The 23,805-nt window shown below is 37.7% G+C and overlaps 1 protein-coding gene across 1 annotated transcript; it reads right to left on the reverse strand.

Annotated features, from left to right (window-relative positions):
• Nucleotides 1–1,122: 1,122 nt before the first annotated feature.
• Nucleotides 1,123–23,805, reverse strand: LOC149002283 (THUMP domain-containing protein). The gene is made up of 8 exons (XM_089137184.1): nt 23,559–23,805; nt 21,045–21,231; nt 20,786–20,902; nt 13,505–14,020; nt 4,316–4,455; nt 4,057–4,177; nt 3,581–3,721; nt 1,123–1,579 (listed from the first exon to the last, which is right to left on the reverse strand). Exons 2-8 carry the CDS (start codon nt 21,120–21,122, stop codon nt 1,496–1,498), a joined length of 1,197 nt encoding a protein of 398 aa, XP_088993310.1. The 5' UTR covers nt 21,123–21,231; nt 23,559–23,805; the 3' UTR covers nt 1,123–1,495.

Consider the following 23,805-nt stretch of genomic DNA (forward strand, 5'->3'; position numbering starts at 1 on the left):
CATTTATTTGAATATTATATTTAGAAAAACATTCACATATCTTTAAGTTAAAAAATTAATAATAATAATAAAAAAAAAACATAAGAAACAAATCTAACAAAGTTACTGAATTGAATAATAATCAATTTGATAATAGCAATACTATTATCCATGTCCAGCCCTAAACCTAACCTTTGACGTTTTCTTAATCAAAGTGACCGCTCATAAGAGTCAAGAATGGGAGCAAGGAATTTGCCCTCCCATAGGTTGCTCAAAAGTTGCAGACATTATTTTCCTTTCAACAAAGGCCATATTCACACACACTCTCTCTCTTTCTAAAAAGGCCAACCCGAACGGGCACATTCCTATGGACCAACCAAAAGCTTAAGAAAGAGAACAGAACATTCCTTGAAGCCATTTGAAAGGAAAGGAATGGGCTTCTCCGGCAAAAGAGAACAAAAGCTGAATGGATATTCCAGCTCACACTATCATTCAGAAAATGTTTGTTAACATATTATACAGAACCTACCAAAGGTGCAGAAGGTACCAAGTATAGTTCTATCAAGAAAGAATATCGTTTGTTCAGAAAAAGGGTTTACAGGAAAAGTGATTCTGCATAATGAATACTACAGACGACTCTTTGCCTCCTGAAACAACCTTAATTGGTCAAAAGAAGCATAAAAAGCTAAAGAACTGGGAAAGAAAGATAACTGATTACATTCAATTGTCATGTTAAGATTGAAAATGAAACACATCCAAGTAATAGAACCTAAACACAACTTCTTTTTCTAACGGTAAGACACCAACACCCCTATAGGAATGTTTCAGACTTTTTTGGCTTGAAGAGTTCATCAAAGGAATTTTACTGGGCAAGTTCAGCTATTTCCACTTGACAATAAATCATTTTTACAAATGGCTGAAGAGTTAATCAGAGGACACCTGACTGTGCAAACTTGTCCATTTCCACAAGAGAGTAAACCATTTTAACAAGACAAATTGAATGAACAAAACAGGGAGGGTTACCCAAGCTGCTAGTGTATGAGTAATCTCTCACACCAACCAATGGCAGTGCAGGAACATTATCATCTGTAGGGGTCTACGATGGCCACCAGAAACGATATAAAAAATGAACAAGAAACATGTGAGAGTAGTACACATGACTTGGGTGATGGAATTCGCAAATTGTTCTTTGAACACACATGTTACAATTTCAGTAGTTTTTCAATCAGGAATGTAAAATATTAATTTATCTGTAATAGAAAAAGAACAAGTAAAAGCTATGTTATAACAAAAAATATAAATATTCTAAACTATTCTCAGACTCCACGTCCAACGCTCACATTAGGAAATTTCATGATCTTCTACTGGGTGTTTCTGTCATATCCCTGAATCATCTCTGACTTTATATGCACCATAGTATTAGCGTCACATATAATGGTCCAATGTGAAAATCAGCCGAGGGAGGAGCTTGATATATAACAAAGGATTTTGAGCTCCAAAGATTTACTGGTAAAGGTTATGGCTTCAGTGCTGTGAGCTGCCTCAGGTTGTACTTTGATAGCTCCTTATATTTTTCAACAACCCCGATCAAGCATATGGTCTGAAAATTACATCACAACACAATAATAATGAGCCTCTTTTCTTGAAAGAAAAACATTGAATCAAGCCAAAAAAAAAATGTTGTAGTACAGACTGATTAACTTCACAATATTTTTTTTCAATTAGTTTTAAACATATCTAATAGTGCTATACTGCTATGGTATAACAAAAAAATTGGTGTTTGTTCAGCAAATCTAAGCATGTGAAAGAGCAGATGACTTGATTTAAGGCTTTTCTTTATGTTACGAATAAGAATGATATCATGCAACCACGTTGCCCTGGAAACCCCCCCCCCCCAAAACACAGAAGCAAGTGGGTTCCCAAACAGTGATGAATCAGGTCCAGTAAGAGTCGTCGATCTAGAATTCTAGGAATTTATGTTATTATGGGATTTAATGTCTTCTATTTCATTTTATTTATTTGAGAAGTTTGATTCATAGGAGATTTAGTTTCTAATCTGTTAGTTTGCTTATTCGATTTAGCATTCCAGTTAGAGAGTTAGTCTTACTTTACGAATCTCAGACTTCTCTTTATGTAAGATGTAATACCCCACTGTTGAAGATAGACTTGAAAATATGGAGTGAGTTAATGGTTTGAGAGCCTGTGTGGCTGTGTGTATGTGCACACAATTAGTTGTCTTGCTGACCTCAAACACTCCCCCACACCACCCCCAACCCCCCCCCCCCCAAAAAAAAAAAAAAAACATCTCTTACGTTTCTTCCTTCCTCCTTCATATTTCCCAACTTTTCTCTCCCACTACAGCAAACCAGCGTTGGTCTGCACCATTGATGCCAGAAAAGAAAGCACATGTATGGTCCTTATTTGCAATAAGTAGTTTTGTTGGTTGTTTAATCAGTCATATTTTAATCATGAAATGGGTTGAATTGGTATTATTCTGGATATGCTAAAATTGTTTTTTATCACATCTAATGTACTTACTCCATCTAAGGATCTTGTGTTAGAATTGACAAATTCTATGGCTTAAATCTTTAGTATTCTCTTATTTATCACCTGTCTACTATTTAGGAAGAATGCCACCACCTATTGTCAAAAAGGAACTGAGAAACCTCAAAAATGGAAGAAAGGGGGCAAAATGAGGAAGAAACAGATGCAGATATAGAAGGGGACCAAACAGGAACCAGAGGGATCCACCAAAGAAGACCCTTACCCTTCCCTTTGTTCGGAAGAAAAGGAGGGTCGAGACAAAATAGATGTAATAGAAGAGATCCGAGCCAATGCCAAAAAAAAGAAGAAAAAAACTAAGGATGAATTCCACTTTCACTTTAAAGATATACCCTTAAAGAGAGGAAAAAAATCCAGTTTTCTAAAATTACTCTGGATACATCTAGAAAATTCAAAGTTAAAAATACTTAAAGAAGATAATGACGGATTTCCATATTAAGTCATACAAACCTATCTATGACACAGGCAGCAGAAAAAATAAATACAACGAAAGAACATGAGGATCTTTTATTGGCCAATCAACCTTTAACCAGAATGAAAGCCTAGATGCACAACTGGAAACCTAGCAGCTAAACCAGGCCACAGTGCAATGTTGTCAATACTGCCTAGGAGAACTTTCAAACGCCCAACATTAACTTCATGAAAGGGCCCTCAAATCTATTCAGAAAATTAATATGTGCTTTCTCTGAAGGATCAGAAATGTGCAGACAAAGGGGGGAAAGCCATAGTTCCCAACCTTCACTAATGTAGGACAACACTGCTATCTACGAACTTGAGCCTTAAGATCATCTTGCTCAGGCAGACTTTCTAGGAATTGGTACAAAATGGTCACTAGTTATCCTCATATCCACCATAAGAAGCACTTGAGGAGAATCATCACCAGGTCAAAAGGAGCACAAATAACATTAAGTAGCTATATCAACACCTTCAGTATATTGGGCTAAATTGATTAAGAAAACAATACTTCTTGTTTTTATTACCCAAAATATATTGATAGCCATTCAATCATTTCAAAGCCACAGTTAGAAGAAAATTTTACCTTTGCAACTTGAACTATAATAGTCTTGTCTGGGTTGTTAAGATCCACCTTGTAAGGTCCAACGACAGATTTTGCCACAGAATTTATTATGGACATCCTTTCAATACCAGTATTTGCCCGGGCATCATATAAGACTGCAAACTATAGAACTCAAGATAAAATAAACGAAAGTAGATCAGTAAGGGATCATCTTGACATATGAGATATTTACTGTCAGTGGAAAGACTGCTAATCTAAAGATTCGAGACAATTGTAATGCTTTGTAACTTCAGGAGATCAGATAACCTTTTGCTTCATAGCAAAACTAGATGGAAGTTTTTGGCTGACTTTTGTAATATAAATAGTTACAAATCTAAGGATAAGCAAATTTAACAAACAAAAAATAGCATGAAATTATCCCGAAGAGAAATGTTTGCAAAAGATATGAAAGTCAACTACCTAAAAAAAATACAAGTATTGAAATTTACAAGAAATACCTTCTGCGGCGACGGAACTTCTTCTGGAAAGTATTTTGTAATTAGAGGTTTAATTGCTTTAGAAATTTCTTCTTCTGATGCATAGCATGACACTTCAACAGGCAATACCCTTAAAATGAACCTAGATTTGGCACCACACATTTATAAATTCAGCACTCTAAACATAAAATAGCTTTAAAATTGCAGGTGAAAGAAATGATACACAGTTTTCTACTGTCCTTTTGATTATTCAAATACGAAAGGCCAACAAAGAGCAAACCTTGAGATGTGTTTCTTATTAGAAGCGGCTGATGTCATCATGTGTTGCACTATCTCTTTTGGGCTAGGGTCTCCTTCTCTTTTATGCATTTGAATAAAGACAATACCATTACAACCAGCATCAAGGCTGACAAAACGCCTCTGTTTCAAGACAATATAAAGCCTCATCAGCACAAACATAAAACTGCTTTTGTGTCTTCTTTAAAGTAAAGTTAAACAGACAAATTGCACAATAGAGGAAGGTAGTAAAGCAATTCTTGTGAAGAAAAAGGGTCTCGAAGAAAGTGCTATGAGAAGAAAAATGGTAGGGTTGACATAGAACCAGCAGAACATTCAACAATGCAGAGACAGAAAATGACTTTGGGTCAAGCAAAAACATCCAAGAAGACTGCAGGTCTATATCACAGGCATTCATGAATAGTTATACCAAATGGAATAAGGGTGTACAGTCTGATGATGCAGGCATGGTAAGAGCCTATGTCACCATCTATAATTTAGGCAAAAGAAGAATTATGATGACCTGAGATATGTATGAATAAAGAGAATCCCAATGCATGAGGCTCCTGATACTTGAGGATCTGGGAGGGGCAAATGCATGCGCCCTTATGCCCCTGTTTGCAAGAGAGACTGTTTCCAAGTTCCAAACTCACAACCAATAAGATGCAATAGTGCCACTTAACCACTGTGCCAAGGCTTGCCCTAATGTGGGATCGATACAACTGAGGGCCAAGTTTAAGAGTGTCAAGCAGTACTGTTTTGGTATTACAATACAAAAAATGCCTAACCAAAACCGAATTCATGTTGTACAGCATAAGATCTACTTTTGTCCAACTCTCTGCATACTGTTACGGTATGGCATGAAAATGGAACATCTAAATGGTATGTATACAGTATTACAAGGTAGAAAATGGTATTAAAATGGTTTTACAGCTTACTAGTGCAAATAATACAAAAGAAGACATCAAATCATCTATTTATACACCTAAACATGAATAAACATGTTGTAGACATAGACCCCCAAACAGTATATAGGGTACAATTTCAGTATATACTGACAGTTTTGAACTAGACACCATTTCCATACTGTACCACACCCAATGTTGTTCTCAAAAACCGTACACTACACTTTTCAAAACGGGCTGGTACAACAGTTTTATGCAGGTGGTCTCGGTTTTGGTATGTGATTTTGGCACCGAATTAAAACCCGAACAGGTATCCAGCAGGGTTAAATGTCCATTTTTAGGTTTTTAAAGGGCAAGTAGGGATTAGGTTTTAAGATGGTCAGTGAGGGTTAGGACTGAATTCAAGTAGTATAGGTAATGGGATGAAAAGTTCTAGTAGTATAGGTAATGGGATGAAACTCTGAACCAAATGGGCAGACTCTGAAGGAAAGAAAATTCTTTTGGGTGAATGATGGACAAAATTTTGTTCTCAAAATTTGGGTTTTGGGTTCATTTAGGGTTTCTTCAGAACTAGAGTTTTAGGGCAAGAAGGGGGCTGAAAGATGGATCAAGGATGGAGGTGATTGAGAGGAATGTACTCAATGCAGTCCCCAAGATTAGGTCTAAAAAAGTTCATACCTCACTAACTTTTCCAAGCTAAGTGTCTTAGTGATAGACTGAAAAAGGCATTAAGACAACATGATAGGCGTCAAAAGTATTACTGAGATCCCAAGGAACTTCATATAGGCTGGCAGTAAGTAGCACAAGCCTAACATTGAGATTCCAGGGATGGGGTGCTATTTTGTCATTTTGCTGCTCTCCTTTATTCCTGTATGCTTGCCATATATGCTGAATAGAATAGGGTGTTCTAACCTAGCGGTTGAATTCCCACAATTGCAGTCTCCATTACTCTCTTCTTCCTCCATGATGTAGCCCCACATAGAATTGGATCAACTAGGGGCCAGTCTTCCTTGATCTTAAACAAAACAACCTAGCAGGGGGGCTGATTTAGGGTTTTAGGATGGTAGGATAAGACTGTAACTTGTATCATTTAAGCAGGTAGATACAAGGTGTATATGGGTTCAACTTTGGAAGGTTCTAAGGTTCGACTGGGTAGAATTTAAATTAAAAATTATGGTTTATTGGAGAAACAAATATTTAGAGGCTAAGCCTTCCAGCTGAAAGCAAAGGAGACAAGTGGGAATGTTGGTAGACGTGGAGAACAGGGATTGGGTAAAAAGAAGGAATTTGATATGGGAGGGACTGTTTTATTGAGAACGGAAGGGAAAAGAGGGTAAGGAGGATCTGAGAAGGGTTTTGGCAAGAAGTTCTTGTATGGGAGAGTTGGAGTCTCTCAGGTAGGAATCTTGGATAAAGTGTTGTTCTGTCTCATATTGTACCCCCTAGTTCACATTGATATGAATAATATTCGAACCATGGTAGAAGATCTCGCCACCTTGAAAAACTAAGATCTCAACAAAGATGGCGAGATCTCGGTCAAGATGTGTGATATTTTTCGCGTCAACTTGGTGGCCCATCTCAGTAAGTTTTAGGGTCCCGGTTGGGATAAAACTTGGTATTTAGCCTATTTAAGGCCTTTTTAACACACTAGTGGCCTTGGATTTGTGAGAAGATAACCATTAGTATGTCTCCTAAGTCGACCCAAAGTGTGAAACCAAAATGCTGCAGGATTCGAGAATGCAAGGTTAGGCAACATGTAATGTAGAACATTTAATACACATAAATGAAAAGCTAGTGTATCAACTATCAAATACATCAAAGAACTAAACGTCTTCAAAATTTTACAAACATTAGAAGTTTTAGTAACTAATAAGTCAAAAATCATAATCCTAAGTCATAAGTTCACAAGAGTGGATAATAGAAAATTAAATTTGTTTCCATGGAAGTGTAGATCGAAGTTAGTAGATCAACATATATTTACACTACAATCACACACCGATTGTAGAACATGCTACTTGAAGAAAAAAAATTAAAATTTGTGACAGAATCTTACCTTTGTTGAAGATTTAGTTGAAACCGGCTTGAATAATGCTAATTTGATGTGTTAAAGGTGGTTGGAAGTTGAAATCTAGCTGAATCCCCAAAAAATTCTGGCCAAAACTCAACTTTCCAGCAAGATGGGCGAGATATCAGCGAGAGAGAGGCGAGAGAGGTGAGAGAGGAGTGAGAGAGAGACAAGACATGCCTCTCTTGTACGAGATTAGGGGTTTAAAAACCCCCTAAACCACTTTGGTTTAACTGAAAAGGGGTATCTCGCCATCTCACAAGATATAGGGGCGAGATCTCACAAGAAGGCGAGATTTCATAGTGAGATATCCCATTTCGTAGAGCTCAACTCCCATCTTGTCTTGGTTAACCAAAAAAGTGAGATATCTCACAAGATCTCTCACCATGATTCAAACAATAATTCTCTCAAATTAAGTTGTTCTAAGTGTGGGCTTGTTGTGTGTTCCTGTTACTACTCTTATATCGGGTGTATGTGTGTGTATGGAATTGAGCAGGGTGTTGCTAAGGCAATTTGCCTTTTTTTCTTTTTCTTTTTTTCTTTTCTTAATCATTAAGTAGCATTCGCTGAAAAGGCTGATCTCATGCCCATTTTTCATAAGAGCAATGGAAGAACAAGATAGTTTACTTGTAGACATAAAATGAACCAGGTGATGGTGATGGGCAACAGCAAGAGCCTTGCTGCTTTCTACACCCTCATTTGGCCAGACAAGTCTCTGAAGAGGATGATTGGCATCGCAATAGTATTTTCTGAACTAGGGTGACAAGCAACATTAGTTTATGCACTATGCCAATTAACAGCAGTTATTGCACCAAATGGTTGCAGGATTGAGTTGAAAACAGAGCCCCATCCCAATGCAACAAGGTTCCTTGGGTGAACAACCAGTCTTAAAATTAATTATTGGTGCATGCTCAAATTTTTCATTGGTGGGATAATATATATGATACAGTGAGTCATTCAGAAGGTTTGCTGCATCCTTGTTGGGCATCTTTGGTTGTGACAAAGAAATGCAACAAAATACATACTATTTCAAGCACAGTGGCCTCAAGATACAGTATCCTTGGTCCTCATGCAAACTCAGGAGTCAAATTCCTTATAAAAACGCAGAATTGATGCAGTAACATAACTGTGGCAGCGCCAGAACTCAATCTTGAAACCTAGACTGAGATGAAACTTACCCAAACCAGGATTTTTGCCTAATAAGGTCATAAGGATTTGTAGGAAATGATAATGTTATCTTTACTACGTTTTATATTGGGGAAGTAGATTCAAAGAAGTCTTATTTCAGTGTAGGATTCATAATTCAGTTTTATCCATGGTAGGAAGTTTCAGCGAGTTCGACAGGTACAGAACTTTTAATGCCACCGAAACTGAAACATATCGGCAAGATTTCACCGATATAGCGATAAATCGCTGAACTGTTGATTTATCATGATCTTTTGCCTATATATCGATATTTTGGTGACTTCTCGCGATTTTTAGGCGATTTCCCTTGTGATTCTATACCAAAATCTTCAAGGTCAATGGACAGTCTTACCAATTATGTCCCAACAATTCAAGCCTCGAAAGGCAACGTGCCAAATGTGGTTAGAGAGGAGAATCTACATGGAATAATTTTTGGAAATAATTCAAATTAGAAAGACATTTTGTAGCAAAACCTTCAAGAACAATGGACAATCTTATCAATTATATCCCAATGATTTAGGCCTCAAAAGGTAACATGCCCAATGTGGTTAGGGAGGAGAATATGCATGGAATAATTTATGGAATTTAAATTATGAAGGGATTTTGTAGTGGAATCTTCAAGGTCAACAGGCAATCTTTCCAATTATGTCCCAATGATTCAGGCCTCAGAAGGTAACATGCCAAATGTGGCTAGGGAGAAGAATTGCATGGAAGAATTTATAGAAAATAATTCAAATTTGCCAAGTCCTAGTGTGTTTATTGGCATCAAATTAGGCTAGATACCAAATTTGGGCTCAAAATGATCTAAAATACCCCCAAAATGAGGGGTCAAAATCTGGGTGAAATTGGCTGAAATAACAGCGAATTTTGCCGGTTTGCCAAGCCGCCAAGGGGCAAACCAGCGAAGTTTGCCGAACTTTGGTACCTTGGTTTTATCTCTATTTTAGCATGTAACTAGGAACTTTATCTTCAAATTGATTCTTGTAACTCATGGAGTGCAAAAAAAATAAGAATAGTGAAGTTCTTCAACCAATGTGGCTTGGTAACTAGACTGATCGAGTGTCCAGCTTCCTCTTGCCTTCAACAACCTCTTCCCCCCATATTAGTTCTTCCTTTATTTGTTTTTTCTGTTCATTTTCTTCTGTCTTTTCCTTCCTTCCTTGGCATTGTTCCCCCTGCTCTGTTATGTGCTGTCACCTTTTGTGCTGCCCTCTTCCATCCTAGTCAGACTATGGTTCTACAAAGGGGACATTGATTTATCTTCGTTCTTCACCAACTAGTTTCAAACTCAAAGTTGCAAGCATCCCTGTAAAGTCCTAGGCTGCAAACCCGTCGGAACTGTCAGAGATATCGACTGGGATCAAAAACTTTCCTCTCTTCCACCAGTATGAGTGATGCAGACCTGGGATATACCTCCTATGGTGGGCTTTCATGGGCAAGGAATTGGAAGAATAGGAAAAGCAAGAAGGGGAAATAAGGTTGGGAATTAAAACATCAAAAGAAGAATTAGGGCTGAAGTAATTCAACTTACTGTTATTGAACATGTTCTTGAGCAGCAACTTGAACAATAGAAGAAACTTTAGGAAAAGTGAAGAGAAGATAAGAGAAGATAAGAGAAGAAATCAAAGAAAAGAATAACAATCCTGTATGTACTACACATATAAAAACCTTCTAAAATGATGTGAACAACAAGACCCCTGGTTGAAATCACAAGTGGGGCCCCAGGATGGCTGCAAGAAGCCACCCTAAGCTGGCCGAACCCCTCTTGAGGGGTATTTTGGGCATTTTATCCCCTATTTTATTTCTGACATTATTTTCCAGAATTTTTGTTGAGTCCAGTTTGCTAATTTGAGTTGGGTTTGGTTTTGTTTGGAGAATTTTATTTTGAGTTAGAGTTGTTTTGAATGAGTCCCAAGTTAATTGTGATAAGATAAGATTCTTTATCTTATCTGGTAGGAGTTGCTTTATTAATAAGAGTCCAATCCAAGATGTAATTGGAACCTTATCTGTTAAGGAATTCCAAAGTAGAGTCAGATCTTTTATTTTAGGCTATAAGTAGCCTCTTCTTGCACTGTGCTTTGCAATCTGGATTGAATAAAGAATTGATTGTTTTGCCAAGGAGTGGCAAGGCTCCTAAGAGGGGGAACTTGCGGTTGTTTAATATTTGCATTCTTCAAGTTTTAGCATTCAAGTTCTGCAACTCCAACAAGCTTCTTCAACCTTCAATCAATCATCCCAGCAGTTCCAAGTAAGTAGTAGAACCCCCACCCCTAACCCCTTCCTTTCCCCTTGATCGCAGCCCCTCCCCACCCCTCTCCTTTGCCTGCACAATTCTAGAATCCCTCCCCTCACCACTGTAGCATCCATGCCCCCTATCCGCTCTTGGAAAGGCTTATTAAACCCTCCCCAATCTATCGCATACACCTTCTACCGCTTCCCCTACAGTTTCCTTCAAACCGCCCCTCCCCAGTAGCTGTAGTCTTCCCCTTCACCACCTTCTTCCCTGTCATACAGCAAACCCCCTACACATGCAGATCCTAATCCCAACCCCATTAGACCTCTTTTTCCCGTCCCTTGGGTCGCACCTAGCATTAGGGTGTAATCCTAAAGTTATTTTCCCCAAACTACTTAGTTCCCTCGACTTAGAAAAATCTTGCAATTCATCTTCTTCCTTAGGAAGTTCAGCAGAATTTTGAAATTTCAACCCAAAGTTTCTTAACATCTTTGCCCTTACATTCACTATACCTATAGATTCTGAACTGCAGAACAGCAAGCCCTTTTCCCTTCCCAAACCATAACCGAAACCCTAATTTGACTTTCGAATTCAAAATTCAAATCTGGATTCAGATTACAATAGAATTCAGATCTGAATCTCAGTTGCAGCAGTCCTTAAAGTACCTCGAAACCCTAAAACCTTCCCCTCTTTTTGCTGGAACTTCCTGGACAAACCCTAAGTCTGGGGAAATTACTAACCCTAGACCTGGTAAACATTATAAAATTCCTAATTTGACTCAAAAAAATGAGTCCTAAGCACTTTGCTCTAAAATGGAAATAAAATCAAAATAGAATTCTATCAAATTCCCTTCCCCTTCAATTCCAGTAAGCCCTAATCCTCCCCCTGGGCAGTAGCAGCCTCTCCACTTTCCCTCCTTCCCACAATAATAGCAGCCCCTCCCCCTGGCAAACCCAATTTACCAGCCCCTTTCTGACTCTGTCACTAGAATCGCACCCTGCCCTAGAATAAACCCCACCAAGTTATTTTCCCCTTCAACCTATTGTCCCTATCCTGGAAAATTTTCTGCAGCTCATCTTCTTCCTTGAGATTTCTGCAGAATCTTAAAACTCCTGAAACCCTGAATCAGATTAGCCAGACCTTCTCAGACCTCCTAAATCCTTGAACCCAAGTTCTGAAATTACAAAACCAGCTATACATACCCAAAACCCACACTGGCCAAACCCACCCTAAACCCTAATTTTGGCTTTTAGTTCAAAATTCAAATCTGGGCTTCAGATTGCAGAAGAATTCAGATCTGATTTCCAGTTACAGCAAGCTCTAGAGTACCCTCAAACCCCTGAAACATCCTTCCCCTTTTGCTGGATTTTCTAAGCAAATCCTAAGTCTAGGAAATTATTGAAATACCCCTCACCCTAGGCCTGGTTTTCATCAACTACTGTAGAAGACTGCTGGTTCATAGATTGAGGATCTTGAAATGACCCAATTTTAGGGTTCAATTTCTAAATCTCAAACCCTAGGACTTGGTTACATCACACATGGGTCAAAATTTTGTATTTCAAAGCTCAATGGTTATGGACATTCTTAACTGCATCAATGAGTCGTAGTTATTTGTTCTTTTTTTATTACCCAAAAAAAAAAAAAAAGGATACTTGTACCATCAACTGCTATTGATCATCCATCACCGGGCTGTGTAAAGGATCAGCACCAGAAGTTTCATCCTCAAAAGGAGTTGAATCAGGTTAGCTTTCTTAATCCCAATTCGCCCAAGGAGCTCATCTCTAGTTTATCTCAATCAAGACATTGAGGACTACAACTTGTAAAATCACTACAAAGCCAGTTCCTCTGCTTGTCTTCTTTAGTTCTTTCCATTCCCATACTTATAATTTGAGAAATCCTCAGTCCAAAATTTATTCACTGTTTGGTCTAGTTTCTGTTCCCTTTTCCAAAAGGGTCCTAAAATTTTAATATATTAGCATGTTCGCCACTTCCCTTTGGATTATTTCTTGTGAGCCCATAGTGACCCAAAGGTAGGGTTTGTGACCCAAGGTACAATCCAAAATCACAATAAATTACCCAAACAATACAAATAAACAGAATGAAAACCTCTTCTAAGTCAAAGAAACAAACACGAGAAGAGAACATTATGCAAATTAGAAATCATCAATATTGCAAATGTCCATCAATCAGTCTGAACTCATTCAACCTGACCCAGTCCAAAATCAACAGATACGAAATCGCATTTTCCAACTCAATTTACAAAGGTGTGGGATTGATAAAAGATATAAAGGATATAGCAATCCTTGTGTGGATCCTCTGGATAAGTTCCAGATCAGTCAAGGATGAATCCGAGTTAATTTCAGCCAGTATCAGCTGATCCAAGCCAAAAGCAAGTATGCAATTAAGCACCAGCCAAGTAGTTGGTGATACAATGTTTAGATCAGTGATCAAGACCATAATGGATCATGATTAGCTAGTACTGATAGAACCTTTGATCCCAGTAGCTGAATCTTTAATTACTAGCTTTTGTCTTCAACCTGATAACTTTCACAAAATTACAAGTCTCGTGGACCTGAAGTGACCCAGTGACTAGTTAATGTTGGCTGTCCGATCCTGCTTGCAAAGAAAAAATACACAGACACACACACATGCACATTGATGTACATGTACATAAACCAAAAGAAGGTTGGGTACAATAATTTAGAACAGGATACACAACTTCCCTAACCCGTTTGCAGCACATTAATCTTATTACTATGATAAGCAACTATTATGACATTGTACAAATGAGCTCTATATACGCACCTTGTTCCTGTCTCCCAATTCTTCAAGTTCAGCTTCGATTAGCTTATCAATGGACTTCTCCTCTGTCTTACCACTTATTACCTTATCACCGTTTGATGCATCTGTTTGTAAGCGTTGTTTCTTGGCTGGTGCCTCTTCAGTTGCATTTCGTTCATTATGACAATTTGCATCATCTCCTTTCTGAGAATCTACTTTTTCATTTTTCAAATTCTCAAAATCAGCAGTACCTAATTTACAAGAATCAGACTTTTCATCTGTTTGATTTTCATGACATTTTTCATCCTCATGATGATCTGCCTTGTCATCGTCATCATACTTTTCATCTGTTTGATTTTCATGACATTTTTCATCCTCATGAGGATCTGCCTTGTCATCTTCATCATTGTTTTCATCGTTTTCTTCACTGGATGAATCAGAATCAGAATCAGAGAATTTAGTAATTTTATTGAAGGGTGGATTGGCAACAGCTACACGCTTTGCACCATGATGCTGGCCATGGAATAGCTCTTCATAGAACTGCAACCAAAGAAGACAACAGCTTATTGGAGTAACACGAAACAAATTTCTATCTCAGAGCCAAGAGAAAAAACTGATGTCTTTAGCATAGGCATTCATCCAGACAGAACAATTATGACAAATATTTTTTTAAGGTTTAGCCCATTAGAAGACAAAGCTCCAATTCTTAACTCTTTCTTTCCTCTTACACAATCACTTCTTATTCTCACACAAACAAAATCAACAGAAGCATTAGAAAAAAAATTTATCAAATTAAGCATGAATAGCAATGCACACAGACTGTACAAATTGTAAAAGCTAAGTAAAAGAATATGCAAAAGACTTATAGAAGCTAATTAGAAAAGGAAATTATAATTAGAGTTCCTCTAAAAGGGAAGAAGAAACTGAGACAACTACTGAGGGTCTTGGATCTAAATGTGCCACATGTAATATAGAAAGAGAAACTTGGAAAGCAATGGAACAGGTAAGTTTTTGGCATCCATAGTATAGAATTAATTTCACCAAATATGAGACAAGGTGGCTTGCAGTGTTCATAACAAAACAAAGAATTTGCCACCAAGGAATTAAGGAGGTTGTAGATGTGTGACGTATACAAATGAGCCCTGGACCAAAGTCTACTGAGAGATTGCTCTCCGAACACTATGAAAAATCATCCCATTGTTGTTTCCTTCAATGTAGATCCACTGAGGCCCCAAAAGCATAAGATAGATGGCTCTCTTCTCTCTTTGGAATCCACAAAAATCCCCTACATCCTATCCTCTCGGAGCAACAAACTGGTGTCACAATGATAATGCCTCAAGAATTTTTCTCCCATCAAGAGTCCATACAAATGCAGGTGATTATGATAACAACCAAGAAGCCAAAGAGAAAACAGGAAAAACCTATGGCATGTAAATGCATTTCATTGCATAGATATAATGGCAGAGCTTGATGGTTAAAGTCCATGTAGCTGATTGTGCTTGGCAGTCAAAGTCCAGGTACTGTTTTCATCAGTCTAAAGTCCAAGAGGAAAGTGGTATTACATGGTTAAAGTCCTAATTCCAACAAGGGTGGTAGATTAGCACTGATTGAAGATCTGCACCAAAAAACTGCTACCAATACGAATGCAACAGAATGTAAGGAGAACACCATCACCCTTGACCCTGGTTTCCCCATTAAGGTTGTTTTCTTCATCTTTGGGAAGCAGCACGACCAGTTATTATTCAAACAGTAACATGAATAGCAACCTAGGAGATTATTCTTGTGATTTGGTGGGCCCCAAGTCAAGCTCTCAAGGAGAAAAGTGGACTAATGGAGATGCTGTTGTGCATGAGAGTTTAAAGATAATGTAGAATTTTATTATTTATTTTTTGGAGTAATAATGTAATGAGATTTTTAAAATTTGGGTACAATATATAGGATCAGTTTAGTTAGTTTTACATGCCAAGAGTCCTACTATAGTTGTTTCTTATCAAAGCATGTCTCTTTTGTTATTTAAACACCTGTAACCAGCTTATTGACAATGGAATAGATCCCCCTTCTCTCACTTCTTATGAATGTTCTCCCTCTTCCCTTGCTACAACTCCAAGTTTTCTCAGGCTTCTTTCTTGTTTCCTTCTCCCTTTTTTTTGTCCCCACTAATTGGTATCAAAGCCCAAAGCTGGGTAAATCTCTTGTCTTCTAATATGCAGTCTCTTCAACCTTCTCCCTTCTATTCACTGCTTTTCTTTTCCATAAGATCTTTCTGTCTATCATATTAATGTAACCCAGGGTCTGGGTTAGGTCTGCCAGGGTCTTCTAGATAGGAACCAGCACTAATAGTGTCTCATTGGTAACAGAAATTAGGGTTTTCCGAATCTGTCGGTGCAGGAGATTCTGAAGCTTTTCTGGTTTCCTATTTTCTATCATACCGAGAACTGAATGTGGGAGGAGAGGTTCTAGGTAACTTGTAGGGAATGGTCAGGTTGGGCAAAGGGTGTAATAGACTAAGTGTTTCTACTCCAAGACACACCAAAAGCAGTTTTGAGTGTTTCTGGAAGCAAAAATACTTTTATAGGTGTTTAGAGAAAACTTGGTTTTGGAAGCAAAAACAGTATCAACAGTTGTTTATCGAAATTATCAGAGATAGAGAAGATGAAGAACAGGGACCCCTTTAACAAAGACAGGGTTTAGGGTATCATTGGAGATAGAGAAGGTGAAGAGGAACTTTGGTCACTAGAGAGAATATTAAGAACCAAGAGATCACCATCAATAGGGTTGAAGAAGCAACAAATGGAAGAGTTTTATTGCAATATGAGAGGGTTTTAGCTATGGAATAAATTTCGGCCAGAATCCTGAAAAGGGAAAAAAAAAATTTTGTTTTGACCAAATTTCGGTCAAGCATTGGACTCTTTTTCCTGAAGTTTCAACCCTATGTTTCAGGCCTTATATGACCTCCAAATGGTATGTATTCTTGCCTCCTTCCTATTTTAAGCATAATAAACACAATGGAACTACTACTTTACCAAGAAAACAACTAAAAAGGTTAACATTCATGTATATACTACCATATGTCTAGAACCAAGATATCAATTGTATTACATACTTACATAATACATAATTACATACTACATAGCATGGTAATGGTTAGAAATTGTAAGGATAAATGAGTATAGGTGCAAGGATAACGGCAAGATGGACATAGGAGGAAACTTTGTAGGTGGATGGCAGAAATTGTAAATAAGTGGAAGTATTTTAATTAATGGGGAAAAAAATAAGTGTAAGTCTATTAATAATGGCAAAAGTGTAAAAAAGTGAGTATTTAATAACTGCAGAATTGTGAATAGGTGTAAATCTATCAATGGATGGCAAACTTGTAAATGGGTTAAAACACAGGATTCTAACATATGGGAGAGGGAGTAAAGTTGGAAAATACACATGGGAGAGAGAGTAAAATTGGAAAATAAAAAAGAACAAACAAGTAAAGGAAATAGGATAGAAGGGAGGGGCAGTTTCAGAAAGACGGAAACTAAATGAAATAAAAGAACAAAGAGTCATGGGTTCGGGAGTTCGTTTACCAACGAGAGTTGGAGATTCAAACTGAAGGGGGAAGATTGCAAGGGGCCGACGGCTTATGGACTGCAGTGATGGTTGGGACTTCTAGATTCAGGTATGTCTTCTTTCTCCACTCAATTCTTCTTCTTCTCTTATTCTGGTCCCTCAACTCTCTTCTGTTTTTATTTCCTTTTCCTGCTTCTGCAAGAGGCAAGGTTCTTATGTTTAGGATGCCAAATTTCGTTAATACATCTCTCTAAAACTGTATTATGGTTGTGTCTGTTTTTATTCCATGGTTTTAGCAAGGTTCTCATGTTTAGGATGCCAAATTCCATTAACCCAGCCATGCCCAACTTTTGATTCAAAAAACAGACACAATAACAATCTTTTGTTGTGTCAAAAGTGTTTCTCGAAGTATAAATTCATAAGTTTATTGCGAAAATCACCTCGGCATCAAGTTAGCCCTTTTTTTATCTTCAAGAAACCCCCAATCGAGCAAAACTTGCAACTCTGTATTTCTTTGGATTCACCCATATACAAGTTCATAGTTTGAGGTCTCACAATATCTCGGCCAAGATCTCTTTTTTGAGACCTCGAAACGAAATCTCATGCAAATCGAGATGATCCAAAAAAATACAGGATCTCACCCAAGATCTCGAACATCTCGCAAGATCTCAATTCAACTAGTTTTCAAAAATGCCACTTCTTGGTCAAGATCTAGACTCATTTTGATGGTTTGGCTGGATTTTTCGCCAAAAAATTGGTCAGATCTCTAACTAGGCTGCATCAACAAGCTATTTAGCTCACCTACGACAAAGATCTACTGATTTTAAAGCCAATCTTGAAGTAAGGAGAGTGTTCTTCCCCAAACTTCTTTCTTTCTTTCTTTCTTCATTTTTTTAATTAAAAAAAAAAACCCATGTTTTATATTGGTCTGGTGCTGGTGCTGGTGCTGGAGGAGCTGCTTAGTCAATGATTTTACTCTTTGTACTCTCGTTGTGTACCTTATTAGCACATCAATGTTGTAATGTGAAATTGTGAACAACTGAACATGCTTAATGTATTGTTTGACTTCAAACCTTTATGTTTTCATTCAAATCAAGTAATAGTTGTGTATTTCATGTTTTATAAGTCTGCATGTTCACTCCCTCAACGTATTAGTTTCAAAGTTATGGTCAAGTTGGAACTCATATATACACTTATTTTCTCACAAATCTAAACCGCCACAGCACCACTATCTTTAGAAGGCCTAAACTAGGCTAAATACCAAATTCCAAGCCAAAAGAGGCCCTAATACCACTGAGATGGGCCCTCGAATTGGATCAAGTTGGCCGGGCATTTTTTCCAGATCTCAACCAAGATCTGTGAGGTCTCAGGCTTTTGAGGGACCGAGATCCCTGTCAAGAGTGAGATCTCAAACCATGTATGAGTTGGGCCTTCAATGGTTGGGTTTAACTTGTAATGGGCCAGCTTCAAGAACCTATTACATGGGTAACACGGGTTGAGTACAAAAATTCCCATGCATAAGTAATAATCTCAGTGGCAAATATGTATATTCTGCAAACTTTAGGTTAGGGCTGAAGAGTCTTTTGCTTACTTAATTAGATTTTAAGGCCTACAAGATTTAGAGGTCTTATTTCATATTTAAAGTCAAGTCATGTCCTTAGTAGGATTCCTATGTCTATTAGGTTTTCAAGTTCTATTTCTTTTAGGATTTTATTTCCCATGTCTTTTAGGAGTGGTAAAGCTGAATAGCCATCCATATACGCCCCCCTTGAAGAAAGAATAAAAGTGAATGGATTTTTACATAAACTTGATTTGTTTTCAGAGCTTCGGAAGCTGCCTCTTATTTTTTCTCAAGGAGAGATCGGTACCTTGAAGGGAGACTCCATTAATTTAGACTGAGACAACCGAACCTGTTGAGCAATGCTGCAAAACTTTACCAAGTAAGGCAACCTCGGAATTTTACCTCGCAGGAAACTTGCACCCGGTTTGGGACCTTTTTCTTTATCCCATTCTTCTATTCTTGGGAAATTTCTTAAATTCTTCTATTCTTGGGAAATTTCTTGAATTTTTGAGACCCCAAAAACCCAAAGTTCATGGTCAGATCTGCAACAGTTGAATAATTAGATCTCTCCAAACTTCAAGCACATCAACCCAACCCTAGGAACCTTCAATCAAAACCCTAGCTGATTCTGACCAGTCTATCACTAGAAAAGAGCAGGTTCAATCATTAAACCTGCTGTTCTTCAACCTATAGTATGTTAAGTTCTAGCCAACCCCACGTCGTCTTATTCTACCCTCTATGGCCCAAACTGTAGCTTTTTCCTATTGGTTTTTCAGTTTTTCCAAGACCTAAATCACCCACAGGCACCAAAACAGCCTGTATTTTGATCAAATACTCGCCTCCCTTCCCTTGTATGAAAGTAGATCCCTTTGCAGCCTCAACCAACCATTAAAACCCCAACAATCTCGATCTCAAGTCCTCCCGTGGAAGCACTAATAACCACCCAGACCTAACCAATACTCAGTTTGCTCTCAAATTTGGATCAAACCATAAACTCCCTCAACTAGAAATTAGATTCTATTTGCAGCCCCTAAATTCCTATTAAATCCCCTAGAAGGCCTAGACTCCCCCAAGATTCTATTTTTAGAAACCTAGAACCCTAAAAATAAATTGTCCAATGTTTAATCCCAGCACCCACAAAACCCTAAACCTTGACTCATAGCCTTACCTACCGTAACTTGACATTTCTTCTCCACCCATCCTTACCAACCCTAACCCTAGTTTTGATCTAAAAGCCTAATTTAACCCATAATTGTCAAGATGCCAAGGTGACAAGTCGATACCTGGACGCCCAAAACCATAGAAGGTCCTAGACGCCTAGGTGACTCCTCGACAACTATGATTTAACCTACTTGAGCCAACCAGTTCAACCCAGATCCTATATATTATCCCCAGGTTGGTCTCTACCAAGTAACAATCTAGGAATACATTACCTCTGCTCACAAATCGCCACTCCAATGGGCTTTGGCAAGGTTGACCTGTTGGGTGAGGGGTAAATCTCCTTTCCTCTTTCACACTATCACCCAAAGATATTCCATTCAGGTATTTGAAACTGCGTATCATGCATAAATATATGCATCAATACAACCACCATATGATGTTGTGGAAGGAGTAGATTCTGCTTCTGAGAGTTTCATCCTTTCTCGTATCTCTATTTGCTTGCGAAGACTAGAGAATGTGAAGCTCCTCATCCCATGAGAAATCAACCAAAATAATGTTTCTAGCAATTGAATTTACAAGCTGTTGTGTAACATTTAATAGAGACATTTGATTTCCTATCATTTGTGAATCTGAATTGAATTCAATAAATATAAGATCCCTCGACAGACAACTATATCAAAACAAGCATATTAAAATTTAAGTTGCCTTATACCATCATGATTCAAGCTTGGTTTTTCCTGAAAGTAATTAAAGTAATGCCCATGTATGGTTTTCTCGCTAACCAAGAAGGAACTAATATGGGGCAACATTGTTTGAGTTTGTGTGGCCTAGATTAAAACTAAGCACTTCTGAGCAAAATACAAAAACTACATAAAACTTCAAACCCTTAAACAAGACCTAATAGTAATATTACTAGATTGTAATTTGAAGCCATACACCCAAAAACACTAAATAACAAAAGCAAGCAAATCCAAAAACAAAAAGAAAGAAATATCCTCGTGAGTGGAAGAGAGAGAGAGAGTTACAGTATCGATGACATTAATTGCTTCATGACTAGCTTGCCTTTCCCTACCACCATCACAAGTGATGAAGAAACCCTGAACTCCAGGACGTAATGGGTAAGTACCCTTCTTTACAGGTTTCTGAAAAATAAAATGGAAACAAGTAAAATAAGGATTCAAATGTGAGAAGCCAATTTGTTATCCCGAAGCAAACAGCCATCAAGGGTTCCCCTCCAATACCCAAAAAAACAGTGCGAGTATAAGCAAGAAAGAAAGAACTCACATTGTTGGAACGATAATGATGCTTCCTTTTCTTGTTCATCCCACTGTTACCCGATGGATGTTTGTCCACAGATGCCATCAGAGAGCTTTCAAATCCAAGACCGTAATAGTATGGTACGTATCTGCTTTTTTTTGTCCACGATAGTCTGTGTTGCTTTGCTTCTTGCAAGTTTCTGGGTCTTGCAATTCTGTACAGTAACACAGGAAAGAGAAAAACATTTCTTTAACTAAGAAGAAATGAAAACCCAAACAGATCGCATTATACAAAAACATTTATAATTTTCTAAGAATCACATAAAATGCAATTAATACCATAAATTAACAAACAAAAGTAGATTTTTGCCTAATGTCAACATCCAAAAAAATTACATGGATCTGTTTCCATTACAAAATAAAAATAAAATATTCATAATTCTCTATATGTTCAAATATTCATAGGATCCATCCAAGCATATTATACAATTGACAAGAAAATTTGGTTAAGCAGATTCAATAACAGAAAAGATTCCATTTGTTTTGTGTTTGGTGGGGTGTCCCGCCTATGTTTGTTGTAAACCCTTCTTGTATTTCTTCCATGTCTCTTGATCTGGCTTTTTTAATCTAAATAGATTTTAGCTTTTGACCAAAAAAAAACATAATAACAGAAAAGACATTCTACCAGATGCCCTGTTTTTCAGTCGGTAGAAAGATCCACATAGATTCCCCAGAGAAACCTCATTTTGACTTTCAAAAATTCTTAGGTGAAAAAGAAAAACTCTTTTTGATTTGTCATTACCATCTAATAAATGGGGAATATATAGGAGCACTCAAAAAGTATTTACAATGACTAAACAATCTGAATTCTGAACCTAGTTATATGGTAAAGATAGTTATAGGGCATCAAGCAAAAGAAGAATGCTACAGGGTGAAGGAAACAAAAACTCTATATTCCTTGCCTCATGGTTGCTATCTATCACCAAATCTTTTCAGTTCAAAACTCTACAAAGATTTCTTCCTTACAAGTTTGCAATATTTCCTAATTACAAGTTCTGTTTGTTATCCATAGCCATTTTGTTCTTCAGTACAATTCTTCATTGTTCTTACACATTATTAGCAGCTTCTGACTTAGTCATTGATTTTCTATCATCTGTGTCAAAATTCTGAAAACAAGTTACCTAGTCTCAAAAATATAAATTTAATTGCTGAATTAAGAATTAATCAACATGGAGGAATTAAACCTCAAGGTGTACATTGAAAAAAATACCTCCTTAGATGATGATGGTGGTGGCGATAACGATGAGCTAGAAGCATGGTACAAATTTCAGTTGAAACAACCGAAATTTTGGTTTTAGAAAAAAACGAGATGAAACCTGGGTGGAATAAAAAAAAGTACCAGGTTTTCAACCGAAATGGTCAAAATTTCCACTGAAACAGTCAAACAGCTTCCGCCAGGTTTTATCCATTGAGTTTCAACCCCCAAACTATATTTTGGCTGGATTTTGTGATTTCAACCTCTGTTTCACCCTAAATCAATAACTCATTTGTCAAAACTGGTCAAAACTTGGGGGTGAAAGTTCCATGTTTTGACCGAAATTTTGGTTGAAACCACCATACCTCGGTTTCTTGGCTGGTTGAAGCCGGCCTCGAAACCAAGATTGCGGTCCATGGCTAGAAGATGAGATGGCAGCATCTCAAATAAGATTTAAGACAACTCCAAGTCTATGCATAATTAAAATTATCATGTCTTTCCCTTTTTTTGTCATCAAGAAGAGATTGCTATTGCCGCAAATCAGAGGAATAGGAATCCAAACAACAAACAGGGAAACAGTTTACAAGAAAAGTAAAACCCTATCTTCTAGTGAAGGAACAACAGATCTTCTCATATTATGTTGGGTTTCTCTTCTCTTTCTCTTTAGTATATCAGATAATAAAAGAGAGTCATGAAGGCTTTTCGTAAAGGGATGTTAGTGACATGTGACACACTCTTTTGGAGTCATGGTGGCCAATGCCAGTGAATTGTCTGGTCTTCAGCAATGATGGTCACCAAGTTGTTTTCTTTGTGTAACTCTCTCCACATATTATTTAATTCTCCAAAGCTGAGCCCCAGTACTCAAACTGAATAAGACTAAAGGAAACAACAGAAACAGACCAGGTTCTGAAACCTGAACATTGCTTCTCTCTGTCTCCCTCACTTTCTCCATATCTGATTCCATGTATAAAGCCATAAATTAAGAGACCCTACAATAGTTTCATGCCAACCCAAAAGAGGGAGAGCTTTTCGTATCAGATCCCGAAAGAAATACAAAAAGCCGGCAGCCACGGTCTCCCAATGGCACCAAAGCATATACACAAAATGTCATTCTTGGATCCTTATCACCAAGGTAATATGTTTAAGCTTTTGTTTTTAAACTATAATGTATACAACCAGCAGGAAGGTAAAGAAAATAAATTATAATACAACCATGTGATCATATGTCGTTTGGACAAAACAATGGGAAGAATTCCAGTAACACAGGGTGACTGAAGAACTGCTTACCAACTGTTTGATGTATTGCCCGCACAACAGTTATGGATGGACCACAGCCTTCACAAGTTCACGGTTCAACTCTGCCGGTGAAGACGAAGCTAGGAGTTTTTTCCTTTATTTTTCCGTTTTCTATATATATTTGGTCTTTCCCGATTGAGGAAGAAGATGGAAGCGAGGAAAATGGGAGAGAGAAGGTAGAAGAGGAGAGCAAAACGGGAAAACACGATGGAGGAAGAGCGCGGAGAGTGCAGACGTG

Source organism: Hakea prostrata, chromosome 10 (assembly GCF_041222555.1).
Source record: "Hakea prostrata isolate BN-2017 chromosome 10, UWA_Hpros_2, whole genome shotgun sequence".
NCBI lineage: Eukaryota > Viridiplantae > Streptophyta > Magnoliopsida > Proteales > Proteaceae > Hakea > Hakea prostrata.